This window comes from Caenorhabditis remanei, chromosome X (assembly GCF_010183535.1).
Source record: "Caenorhabditis remanei strain PX506 chromosome X, whole genome shotgun sequence".
Lineage (NCBI taxonomy): Eukaryota > Metazoa > Nematoda > Chromadorea > Rhabditida > Rhabditidae > Caenorhabditis > Caenorhabditis remanei.
The window spans coordinates 9,316,218-9,328,356 of record NC_071333.1 but is presented as its reverse complement, the minus strand read 5'-3'; the positions used below and the strand labels follow the sequence as shown (position 1 = coordinate 9,328,356).

The 12,139-nt window shown below is 37.8% G+C and overlaps 3 protein-coding genes across 3 annotated transcripts; 1 reads left to right on the top strand and 2 right to left on the bottom strand.

Annotated features, from left to right (window-relative positions):
- Positions 1 to 2,698: 2,698 nt before the first annotated feature.
- Positions 2,699 to 4,633, top strand: GCK72_023819 (uncharacterized protein; the record flags this gene model as incomplete). The annotated part of the gene is made up of 8 exons (XM_053735571.1): positions 2,699 to 2,731; positions 2,949 to 3,242; positions 3,290 to 3,432; positions 3,709 to 3,851; positions 3,903 to 3,981; positions 4,042 to 4,207; positions 4,257 to 4,304; positions 4,355 to 4,633. 8 exons carry the CDS (start codon positions 2,699 to 2,701, stop codon positions 4,631 to 4,633), a joined length of 1,185 nt encoding a protein of 394 aa, XP_053579137.1.
- Positions 4,634 to 4,922: 289 nt separating this feature from the next.
- Positions 4,923 to 5,535, bottom strand: GCK72_023818 (uncharacterized protein; the record flags this gene model as incomplete). The annotated part of the gene is made up of 3 exons (XM_003109412.2): positions 4,923 to 5,242; positions 5,298 to 5,431; positions 5,483 to 5,535. 3 exons carry the CDS (start codon positions 5,533 to 5,535, stop codon positions 4,923 to 4,925), a joined length of 507 nt encoding a protein of 168 aa, XP_003109460.2.
- Positions 5,536 to 5,995: 460 nt separating this feature from the next.
- GCK72_023817 (uncharacterized protein) lies at positions 5,996 to 8,042 on the bottom strand (the record flags this gene model as incomplete). The annotated part of the gene is made up of 9 exons (XM_003109554.2): positions 5,996 to 6,074; positions 6,175 to 6,233; positions 6,300 to 6,359; positions 6,406 to 6,501; positions 6,547 to 6,714; positions 7,180 to 7,254; positions 7,306 to 7,461; positions 7,509 to 7,612; positions 7,994 to 8,042. The coding sequence occupies 9 exons, from the start codon at positions 8,040 to 8,042 to the stop codon at positions 5,996 to 5,998; spliced, it is 846 nt and encodes a 281-aa protein (XP_003109602.1).
- Between the last annotated feature and the right edge of the window lie 4,097 nt (positions 8,043 to 12,139).

The following is a 12,139-nucleotide window of genomic DNA, read 5'->3' as shown; positions in this document are numbered from 1 at the left end:
CTCCACCAAATCCAGACATAATTCAAATCAAATCACTTCCTAACATAGGGTTCACTTTTTCTGTTCACTTTTCTTGTATATTTTGCTTCCCTGTCAGCCATGTATCATTTTCTGGTAACATATCCCTCCACTCGTGAACTCCTCTGAGAATGGCCAAAATGTGGTTCTGATAGTTCAACTATCAAAATTATTGCGCTTCGCTTCTTTCCTATGATAGAATAATTGTACTAGTTCTATGTAACTTTCATTACTTTTATATGTTCCACCCTGTGCTCAACGGGATCAAATCAAAACAAACACGCATGCCATTTCCATTGTTTGATAGATGTTAATACGATATATTTTGAGATGCTGTTCTCCGAATAATGATCAAACTGAAATACGATTTCTAGAACTTTCACACGATTCGGAGCAGATCAAATAACAATAGCTTCGACCGAAGACCGTACGTATTGTGTGATCAACAATCGCTATCTGCAATACTATTGATGTTGATAACAATGAAACATCGAGAATGTCTATTCAGGATGGTTTTAATATGCTGATCGGTGATCACAGTGAACTTGCACTTTTTTGTGATTTCAAGGAAAAATCAAAAATGTTCTCGAGGGGTCGTTGATGATAGTTATGTAAAAAAAAGTCAATCACAGTAATGATACGCACTTCTCCATAAGACAAAGACACGATAATATTCATTTTTGGAGGGGCACAAAAATGAATATTGTCGAACCTTCTTGATTCAATTCATATTAAACACCCACCGCAATGTATTTGAACATTTTGCGGATCATTATGACTTTTCCGTTTCTCGGTACAATATGTATTTTGTCGGTAATCATAGGTACACACACTGTATGCACCTGTAGCAGATGTTTCAATACGAGCTCAGTGACCAGGTATAATTGACACTGGCATAGCTGACCATACAGACCGTCGAGGCGGCAACCTATTTACCTGGCGCGCCCAATTCGAACATCTGGCTCTGCACAGTCCTTCCTTCGAGCAGCTTAGCGGTAATTGACATGACACAAATTCAGGTTGCCTTTCTTTCCGACTTCGTCTGCTGTGAATTGAAGAGTAATGTCTGACGACACTCTATCCATCATCCTTATTTTTTTCCTTAATTTTCTTGCCATCATCATCCAACCGTACACTTATAATTCGTTTCAAAAAGCGTGTATCGTGTACTTTTGTAAACATTTTCACGTAATTATACGTTTGGAACAAGATGTACAGGTATACGCCCTGAAACGAACCACGGATCGCCTGATCAGACTTTTCCAGAAGGAAAAATGTCTCACCTGAGTTTTCGCTTCATTGAATTTGTTTCCCTTTTCTCTGTTTTCTGTTTCCATGTTTCCATTAGGCTTCTGTCCATGGCATACAGGTGACTTTTAGGCAGAAGTGTGTGACTGTGTGTTGATGGTTATTTTTCTTTCATTTCCAGTTGTCATGTCCATTCAGGTACTCAATTATCATGTCTGAAACTTTTAATAAGTTTTGCTGTAACTTCTCTGAAAATTGCTTTTCAAAAAATAGAGAGACCACCTTCCATTGAAAAACTGGAATTTCGGTAGAACTAATTTTAAGAAAATAAGTAAGAGTCGTTATTCTGTAATTGTATGTATGCAACTCTTCAAAACAACGTTGGAGTTTCGGAGCGGTACGAATATTCTTGTGTTACAGAAGACGTCAGTCTGTAGTGTAGTTTTAAAAAATGACCCTTCCATCCAATTTTTCTCAATGTCACGTCTACATTTCATGTAATTGTCCTGTGTTTTGAAACAAGTACTAAATTCAACTTTTGTAAGGACATTGTCCACCCTAATTCCCATGAACTTGACATATTTTTTCTCGATGGGCGAGTGACTTCTTACAACAAAAAAGGTCTCCATTTCTCGCTGTCGTCCTCAATTCCATAACACACTCTCTATTTCTTTTTGTGTGCCAATAAGTCAAGTGAGTGAGAGAATGAACGCGCATGCGCTAAAAACCGTATGCAGCAATTTGTTAGCCCCTCTTCTCGGGTCCTAACTTTTCTTTTGTCGTACCTATTTCCGTAGAAAGTTTTCTCGGAAAGGTACTGAGGGGTCACTCGTCTCGTTTTGGTTTGAACTTAATGACACTACCGCATTTTCCGCCCTCTTCAGCCCTCTTCCGCTCTCGACGCAACGAGTGAAGGTTTTCTCAGTGTTACATAATTGGAACACACTGAAATTCAAGCCTTTTCTCTGTACATAGTCTGTTATGGTATTGTTACTTTTCTTTCACAATGCCACTTCAACAGGTCAACAGTATTGGGACAAAGCGCTAAGCTAGATGTGTAATTGACACCATGTAAGGTCCTCCTCTAGAATGTACCGCCTTCTACTTGGCAGTTAAAAATCAACAATTGGTTGGGTTACAACTCGCTAGTTTAGTTTTCATCTTCCAGTTCCCAGTATACCGTTCCTCGTCTTCTAATACCTGTTGTAAAACCATTTCCGTCTCTAATCCCCACTACCGCATCTTTTGTCTACGAGCAACCTAACAATACCCAAGTAACATATTGAGACCTTCACGCCTTGTGTTCTCGCCACCGCTACTCTTTCCTCTAATTAGCCGTGAACGTGTATTCATCCCGCCTGTTGAATCGTCTCGGATACAAACATTTTTCTATTTTTTTGGTGTTCACTCATCCTATTTCAGAAAATCAGCAATGACATCGCGGCTTGAGTTCATTATTTTATTGGTGAGTCTATACGGTTGTAATTTATGAACAGCAATTAAAAAAACCACGGTCTGTTTTTTGAACGCCCAGGTGAAACCGCTAGTGACCCCAATGCTAATTAGTACTGTTCAGCAAAACATAGGGATTAAAGAATCGAAGGAAAAGGGAAATCCCTAACCAACAATTTTTTGACCTCCGTGTACCACATTTGCATTCAATTCAAATCCTTAATTTCCAGATGTTTGGATTCTCAATGGCGATTCAAGACGATAATGAACTCATAGGCCAACCTGAGATTCAATGTAATGCTGACACCATAGATATGCAGTTTCGGACTAAAAAACAGTTCAATGGTTTCGATTTTGATAGTGAAACATGTTCCATTGACGTTTTTTCAGGAAAAGTATATGTCAAAGGAAGTTACAATAGACCAGAGTGTCGTGTAGATTATAGCACGAAAGACCAATTCGGAAGACCTGTTGGTGGTATAAAACTGAATCACGGTGCGTGCAACATGGATAGACAAAGAATGGTTTGTAAATCATAAATTGAAAATATAAGAAAAAACCTAATTCACAGATTGCACCGGAAGGAATGATGTTTTCTACAGTGCTCATTATAAGTTTTCATCCACTATTCTTGACCAGGATGGATAAAGCTTATCATATCCGGTGCATGTACAAAGAAGCAGCAAGAACAGTTACAGCAGCGATAGATGTTAGGTGAGAGTTGAAAATAAAAGTTATGAATAAATTTATCCGAATAAGAGAAAGGTTGACAACTAGTTAGTGAAAGTTCGATTTTGCTATAAATACCATGAAACCGACACGCAATTCGTTTATATTTTTACTATTGTGTTGTGTTGTCATTGTCATGAAATACATTCAGTTCATTGCAGTATTCATTGTTATCGAGTGAGGTTTTATGTTCATTAGTAAAAAGTAATCGAAAACTGTGTTCAGAAGTTTTGATACTAATTGAATTTGTTATTATTACAGTAATCTTCCAACCGAAGCTGTTCAAGCTGACTTGCCGATGCCAACATGTAGTTACACAATCCGGCGAGACCAGCTAGACGGACCAATTTTGAAATATGCTAAAGTCGGAGATCAAGTTGTCCATAGATGGCAATGCGATTCAGGTAATTTGAAGTAATCATTGACCATTGAAATAGTTCTCTCTCTCGCTTCAGAAGACTACGGTTTGCTAGTTCACAGTTGTTACGTCGAAGACGGTCAAGGAGAGAAACAAATGATAATTGATGAGAGAGGGTAAGAAGATGGCGTTGGCGCAATAAGACAGAAGATCAATCACACTTTTTTAACTTTTAGATGTCACACCGATCGGTTACTTCTCGGTGATCCAACTTATGTGGAAGCATTGAATATGGCATATCGAGAATCTTTTGTCTTCAAATTTGCAGATAGAATTGCAGTTAGGTTCCAATGTGAAATCCGTCTATGTCTCAAGGATGATGGCGGTTGTGATGGGATTACGGTAAATAATAGAAAATTGTATCAGTTTTAAAAGTGAACATGTATTTCAGCCTCCAATGTGCTCGTTCAAAGATAACAACAATTTAGAGAAACACGTAGTAAGATTTCAAAGTGATAACTAAAATATTTTGATTACACCCTTTTACAGGTAAAACGTAATGCCCGAACTTTCAAACCAAAAGATGCCGACATGTTCTCTCAAACTGTCTATGTGATGGATAAGGACAATGAAGACAATCAATCAGCCCATCCAGCAGAACTTCGAGAACTTGACCCTCAGACTATCTGTCTGGCACCAAAGATTCTTGTGGTTGGAGTCACATTTTTCACAATGATATTTGTCCTTTTTGTTACTATCATTCTTGTTATAGTTTACCATCGTTTTTGTAAAAATGAAATCAAAAATGTAGTTCGCGAATACTATTGATTGTTTTTCCTATCATACTTTTTTTATTACTTCTTTATCTCGGGTTTCAAAGTTTTTGATGTACTTATCAATAGGTACAAATTCTATCTCTTTCATCTTTTTTCTTTTAAAATTTTTGTCTTTCTGTTTGATTCTATCAATAAATGGTTTTCAAAGTTTCGTCAATCAGTCTTTATTTTCAAGTTGAGAAAAAAGTAACTACTGGAGAAAATCGCGTGATGAGATGAGGCAAGATCGAAAGTGGGTAATAAAATGCAAACAAGTTTAAAATATGAATTTATCGTATGAATCAGTGTCCTCCATAACGAACATAACTGTTTCTTGGTGGTCCAGCATATGAGTTGTATGGCTTGACGATTGGTTCTGGAGCTGGTTCTGGAGCTGGTTCTGGTGCTGGTTCTGGTGCTGGCTCTGGAGCTGGTTCTGGTGCTGGCTCTGGAGCTGGCTCTGGATGTGGTTCTGGCTCTGGTTCTGGCTGTGGTGGTGGTGGGGGTGGTGGAGGTGGAGCTCCATATCCTTGTGGCCTTCCGTATCCTCCGCCTCCGCCTCCTCCGTATGGTCTGTTGAATCCTCCGTCAAATGGTGGTGGACCATTGTTGTAGTTGTTTCCTAAAATGTTATGGTATAAGTAACCATCTTAAGTTACTGTTCTATTATATCTTACCTCCGAATCCTCCTCCATTTCCGTATTGATTGAATCCACCTCCTTGGTTATATCCGTTACCATATGAGTTCATTGGACGTCCGTAGCCCCCACCGCCACCTCCCATTCCATAGGCTTGGGCACCATATCCACCACTGAAAAGAGAATTTGTTTGGTAAAAAATTATTAAAAAGAAGGAACCTTACCAATTAGCAACTCCAACGAGGGCAGCCAAACCCAGAAGTACAGTTGTTCGCATTCTGAATTAGATCAAGGAAGTACTGGTTTTGTCTTGAGTCAGTCTCCTTCTTTTATACTTGACCATCACAGAACATTGACGCCGCCCATGTTGACCCAAGAACGATATCAGTTTAGCGGGAAAGGAAAGTCATCGTATCTTCAGCGGTTTTTCGGTATCAATTCTCCGAAATCAAAGTGAAGTGTTGTAACAATACGTCGTCCAGTGACCGAAAGATTTATTCGCTCAATTGAAACCGCGTATAGAAAGATGTGGGTTTTCAAGAAAAAAAGTTATTTTTCAACACTAAGACAATACTGCAATGGGCAATGAGTCATGAGATTACGTCATTTCAAGGTAGTCAATGCTTTTAGTGAATGGTTAAAAGTTCACAGGAAATGGGAGACAACTAAAAGGAGAAAAGAAGGAACACAATAGTTTTGGTCGAGATGTTTAGGAAAGAGGGAAAAATGATTGATAATCACGAGGCAGCAGACTGTATGAACTTGGCAATCAATTCAGTCGGGAACGGGAAGATGATTGTGTTGTTCTTCTCGGAACTGCAAAGATCAATGAAACATTAGGTACTTAGAGATTGAAAATCAATTCCGAATCTTCACTAATTAGATTAATTACCCTGAAAACTGAACTGACACTTACCTAATACTGTTTAACGTTTGTAGATATCGGAGTTGGATTGCAATTGGAGATTGAGCGATCTAAAAACAAAAAAGAGGTGAAAGGAAACTACAAACAATAAGGGGAGCTGAATAATTCATCCATACCACATCTGCGGCATCCGCCAATGCTCTCGACGCAAGTTGTTCTCCCTCGGCGGCGATTATCTACAAACAAAACATTAGAAAGTAATAGGTATTTGTCATAAGATACTTTTGCGCCGGCAGCTCTCGCAGCTTCAGCTTCAGCTGCCATCGCCCTCTGAAGTTGGATTGGAAGCCGGACGTCTTTGATTTCAACTCGTTCCACCTAAACCAATCGGAAACGTTTATTGACTCTAGAAGATGATCTTACTTTAACTCCCCACGGATCAGTGGCTTCGTCTAATGCGGCTTGCATTTGCATAGAAATGGCATCTCGAGAAGAAAGCATTTCAGCTAACGTTCTTGTTCCGAGGAAGTTTCGCAATGTCGTCTGAGCCAGAAGTTTTGTTGAGCGAGCTGCATCTTCTACATTGATCACCTAAACAAAATTGTTTATTCTTTCTAGAATTAGAAATCCAAAAATTTTCGCTCCCGGGTGGGCTCGAACCACCAACCTTTCGGTTAACAGCCGAACGCGCTGCCTATTGCGCCACGGAAGCAGGTGGAACAGAAAGTACATTTGCGCCGTCAAAAAGTAGTGTCAATTGATGAAAGAGAGAAGAAAACGGCGGAAAGAATTGCATGCCCGCGGAAAACAGACCCGAAATGTATTAGTTGGCGCAGAAGTGTACGTTTCTTCTCGTGAGGTCAAAGAGATAGAAGAGATGAGTATAATAACATTTGAGTTGAGTAAGTTTACGACCACACTAGTTATATTTTATGAATTGCAACAAATTTCGGAGTACACATAGGAAGTTTGTCATCAAATGTATTGACGTGTTTTCATTCTGAGAATAGACCTAGGTGTCTTAACGAATTCTCAACAACTAGGATAAAGACTCACCGAGACCGTAGCATTAGATATTCTGAAATAAATTACTGCATCCACTGACACCGTTACGGAATCCTTGGACAAAATCTGAAAATCAAGAGAAAAAACTCGATGATAGTTTAAAACATTATGCCCTACCTCCTGTGGTGGAACGTCGAATGATACGACACGAAGATCTATTTTCTTAAATGATTCTATGCATGGAATGATAAAAAATATGCCGGGGCCGCGTGCTCCGCCGTGTTTCAGCCGACCCAAGCGAAATATAACTGCTCGTTCATATTCTTGTACAACCTGAAACTTTGATTTTGGTGATATATTCATATTATATCAAAACAAACCTTTAAACAAAAAAATGCAGATAGTGGTAATGTGAATAGTACAACAAGATAGCTGATAATAGTGATAATCCATCCACAAACAGTGTAATTCACTTTTTGATGAGCTGAAAATAAGATTGGTGAGTGTAAAATGGTAGAAATTGTTATTTGAATTTGTTTTTATTTTTGAAGAAACAACTAACAGACCATAATGTAATTATCCGACACATTCAGTTCCACGCGAACGTTTAATAGTGTGGCGTCCAATTAAAAAATCATTTATGTCTGAGCAAAAACATGTTTTGACACCAAAACGTACAATTGGGATACCAATAACTTTTTCGGGAGAACAGAAAATAGGAATTTCTATTCGATTCAAAATTAGTTTCACCAACTTTTGACACAACTGATAAATAAATCAGTTTTCGAAAAGCCGGGCTCATATTCAAAATACTCAATAAAACCTGCGAACCAGGATTACTGTAACTGTCAATTGGAAAACTTACGATCAACAATGCGGGAAAGCGGAGCTCGGACTGTGCCTTGACGTTGCATGTCTTAGGAATGGCACTCAGAGCTGGTAACTGACTTTTTGCATGGTGTTTGTTATTTGTATCAACTGAAAACTTGAGTATTCAGTTTGTTGAGTCGAAAATGAGATTATAAGAAGATATGGGAAAAGATGAAGAAGTAAAAGAAGAAAACACTTCACATTGCGATGAATAAGATGAAAGAAATGGGGAAGCCTTACATATGGTACGTGGACAATTTGTGCTGTCGCCGTGCCCCCAAAAAAAATTGAGGGATACGGAGGGCATGAGACGAACCGAGAAATGGGCAGCAAAAACGGGCGGTTGAAGGACAGAAGGTGTATGTGTGTGGCTGCGTCTGGCGATATTTGTCTGTTTGGGTGGGGAGAATGCCAAGAGGGAGAAAAAGAGAAGGACCCATTGGATATAATTAGAGCCAACATGGAATGAGAAGAAGATGGGTCTCACTGACCTCCCTCATGACTTTTTCTTCTCACATCGTTTTGTTTTGTTGTTGTTTGAGTGTGGAAGCATTACAAAGTAATAGGATTTGCGATCGCTTGGAAATGACTGACAGGAATTATTATTGCAAGCAGAGAGGATTTACATAACACAAATGAATCCTTCAATCTTCAAAAATCAGAACGAAAGTGTTTTTTCAGAACGTCAACTGGAAATCCCACGAGAGAAAGAGAAAGCATTGAAGAGCTTGAGCGGAGCATTGCATTGTTTAATTTTCAATGATTCCGAACACATTTCAGAAAGTGTAATGTTTGGATGGGAATGAAATTGAAGCACATGTCAAATTATCAAGAAAAACAAAAGTGGAAAATCTTGGCAGAAGAGGTGCAAATGTAGTGGACATAACAAATCTAGTACAAAATGATGCCTAGTTCTAAATTCAGCTGCAATTGAATGTGAGCACCTGAATTGTTATCAGAACCTTCAATTCTGTAAAAAAATTATAGCGAGTGAATGATTCTAATAGAAACAAAAGATATTTTAGAAATGGGAATAGGTTAGGAATGACAGTAATCAGTTTAGTCATCATTCAATTCTGTGTTTAGTAATTTAGTGATCACTTTAAACTCAGAAGATCAGTAAGTTGACAACAAGAAATATTGAAATTTAACAGTTTCCTAGAAAGAAAAGTTAAAAAAAAACAAACTGTATGTGTGTAAGTACAGTTGCTTCAGGAAAAATGATAATCAGCTTATCCAACCGAAGCACTTAAAATGCTTTAAATCTTTAAAAAAGAGGGTCTGAAAAATCGTCCCATTACATTAACCAACCAGTTTGTTAAAAACGAATAACGCGGAATATGAGATTTCATTCTAAAATAAACAATATAGGTATACAAGTAGGGGGTGCAGATGAAGAGTGTTCTCATCGTTTATTAACAGTTAATTTAAAATTCTTTTTTTTTCATACTGGCCATCTTATTTTCTTTTTCCTAGACTTCCACTCCATCTTCCTCTCTTTCTCCGTCCATTTCCTTCACATCTACTACTTGATGTCTTTTGAATAGTGTGTGATACTCATAAAATTGCTTGAATAGTTGCAAGAATAAGATGAAGAAGAAGTATTGCTGGTTTGGTTGAAGACGGCAAGAAGAGGGAAAAGAGTTGAGGAATGGAAAAGGGTAGTTTTGGATTCGAAATCTCAAAGGGAAAATTGTGTCTATTTATTGCGATTCCACTCGTTCACCACATCAAATTGAAGCGAGTCGCCGTCCGAGAATGCTGGCGGAGCAGAGATAACTTTTTGGAACGAATGAAACGAATTGCGCAGGATTTGAATCTTGGTTCTACCGAAAAGATAGATTAAACCAAGAAAAAACAGAAGAACTGAAAGAATCCTAGGGTAGAGTTGAAAGCGGCATGTGCGGGCAGTTGAAAGAGGCTCAAATAGAATTTGAGAAGGGGGAGGGGGCAAGAAGTGAGAAGAAAGGGGAGAGGGGGCAAAAAGCACCAGTATTATTTTTTTTGTGAACTGAATACGGATGCCGAAACGAAACGAAACGGGAAGAATAGAAGCGGTCCGCGTGCTTGTGACGGAATACGCAGCCAACACTAACACTGAAGAAGCTTCGAAGGCGGACGAGAATTTGATTCGTGCCGTCCCTCACGTCTCCTCACTCTATTCGACAAATTGGAATAGAATTCATGAAGTCATTCATGGAATTGCCGCCGCGAGAAATATAAGTATATTTTGGCGTGTCTTCACGCCGATGGGATGCTGGTAGAAATGTGGGCTCTTTATGATTTAACGGGGGTTTTAAGAATTAACGGGGGTTTTAAAAATAGACGGGGGTTTTCAGAATAGACGGGGGTTTTCAGAATAAACGGGGGTTTTCGACAAGTTCTATTTACTTATACTAAGAAACCCCAAAATGGTCAGAAATGACTACACTCCCTCCAGTATACATTTTTTCATAGGCTTTTTCAATTTTTTTTTGGTTTTTTTTTATGTTTTTTCTGCATTTTCTCATTTATTTATCTATTTTGTACGTCGCATTGTTTTTTGATCAGAGAAGTGTAATAATTGTCCACCTTCTTCTTTTGCTCTACATTTGAAATCGACGAAACGGCGATGTTTCGGGCGAAATATAATCGGATCATATGGTAGATGTCCAACTGTTTGGGTTTTTGGATTGCTGGAAAGGAAGACTAATAAGGTAGATTCGATAATCCTGCTGCCCACGGACTCATTGTTATGACTTCTCGAACGTTCCAGATTGGTTTCTGGATTCTGGCTATAAAACGAACATACCTTTCAAAAGTTTGCATGCAAAGTGCTTTATCACACATAATGATATAACATAACATATGTTTGTGTTTTTTGTTTGTTTTATTGCCAGAAAATATCGGAAATCCAGGAAAAATTGGAATTGAAAATTTTTGAGTTAAAAAAATTTGAAATTTTTTTTTTTAATCTGTAATTTTTTAATGTTCGTTTGTAGAAAAACTCAAGACACGTTTTTTGGTGCATGTTTTGGCTAATTTGAAGCCTTTTTTGAAGAGTTATGAAGATTTTTTCGAATGCATTAATTTTGACTTCTGAAGCTCTAGCACGATGCTCAGGAACTAAGAAACTAATTCAACATAATTTTTTGTTTATTTGTACATTTTCCATCATTTTGACATCAAAAACTCAATAACTCCAAGAGAAAAATAAAAAGTTTTTTTTCGAATTTTCAAATCATGGTCAGGAAAAATCGATTATCGATAAAATTTAAAATGTTCACTTTTTCAAAAACATATATTCGTATTGCTGAAAATTTTAGCTTTCTTTCAAAAAAAAGATTATGCAAAACGGACACGATTCAGCAGAGATACACATGAAAGTATGAATCTGCCCTCACATATGCTCGCTACTGTAGATAAACAAATGAGAAAATGCAGAAAAAACAAAAAAAAACCAAAAAAAATTGAAAAAGCCTATGAAAAAATGTATACTGGAGGGAGTGTAGTCATTTCTGACCATTTTGGGGTTTTCTTAGTATAAGTAAATAGAACTTGTCGAAAACCCCCGTCTATTCTTAAAACCCCCGTCTATTTTTAAAACCCCCGTTAATTCTTAAAACCCCCGTTAAATCATAAAACCCCCGTTAAATCATAAAGAGCCGAAATGTGTCACTTGATATTCGGAACTTGCATCCATTTTTCCATTTTTTCAAGGGTTCCACTTCTTGTTTTTCAGTGAGTCTTCTCCCGTCACTCACTTCTAAAATTTACCAAATCTCAGATGTTCTATTTTCTATCCGTTTAGAGAAAAACGGCTCGGAACTCGGAGACTCTCAACTTTTTCTGTTTATCTTCTTTTAGATCTGATCTCCCAGTTTTATGCATGTTCCTTTTGGTCAATTTTTGTGTTCGGCGGGTTTAGGAGACAACAGTTAAAGAAGATTCAAAAAAAGTAGGTAGAAAAAGAAGAGAAAACTTTTTCGAGTCAAGAATGAAAAGAATATAAAAAAGTGCGGCAAATTGAATTGAATTTTATGCGCACTTCAGCTCGAAAAACTTCAATACATCAAGCCGGCCAAAGCAATAAAGTAAAATAGAGTGAGTGAAAAGAGCAATAGAAAACGATGTAGAGTGGGAGAGAATATATTTTTCTGTC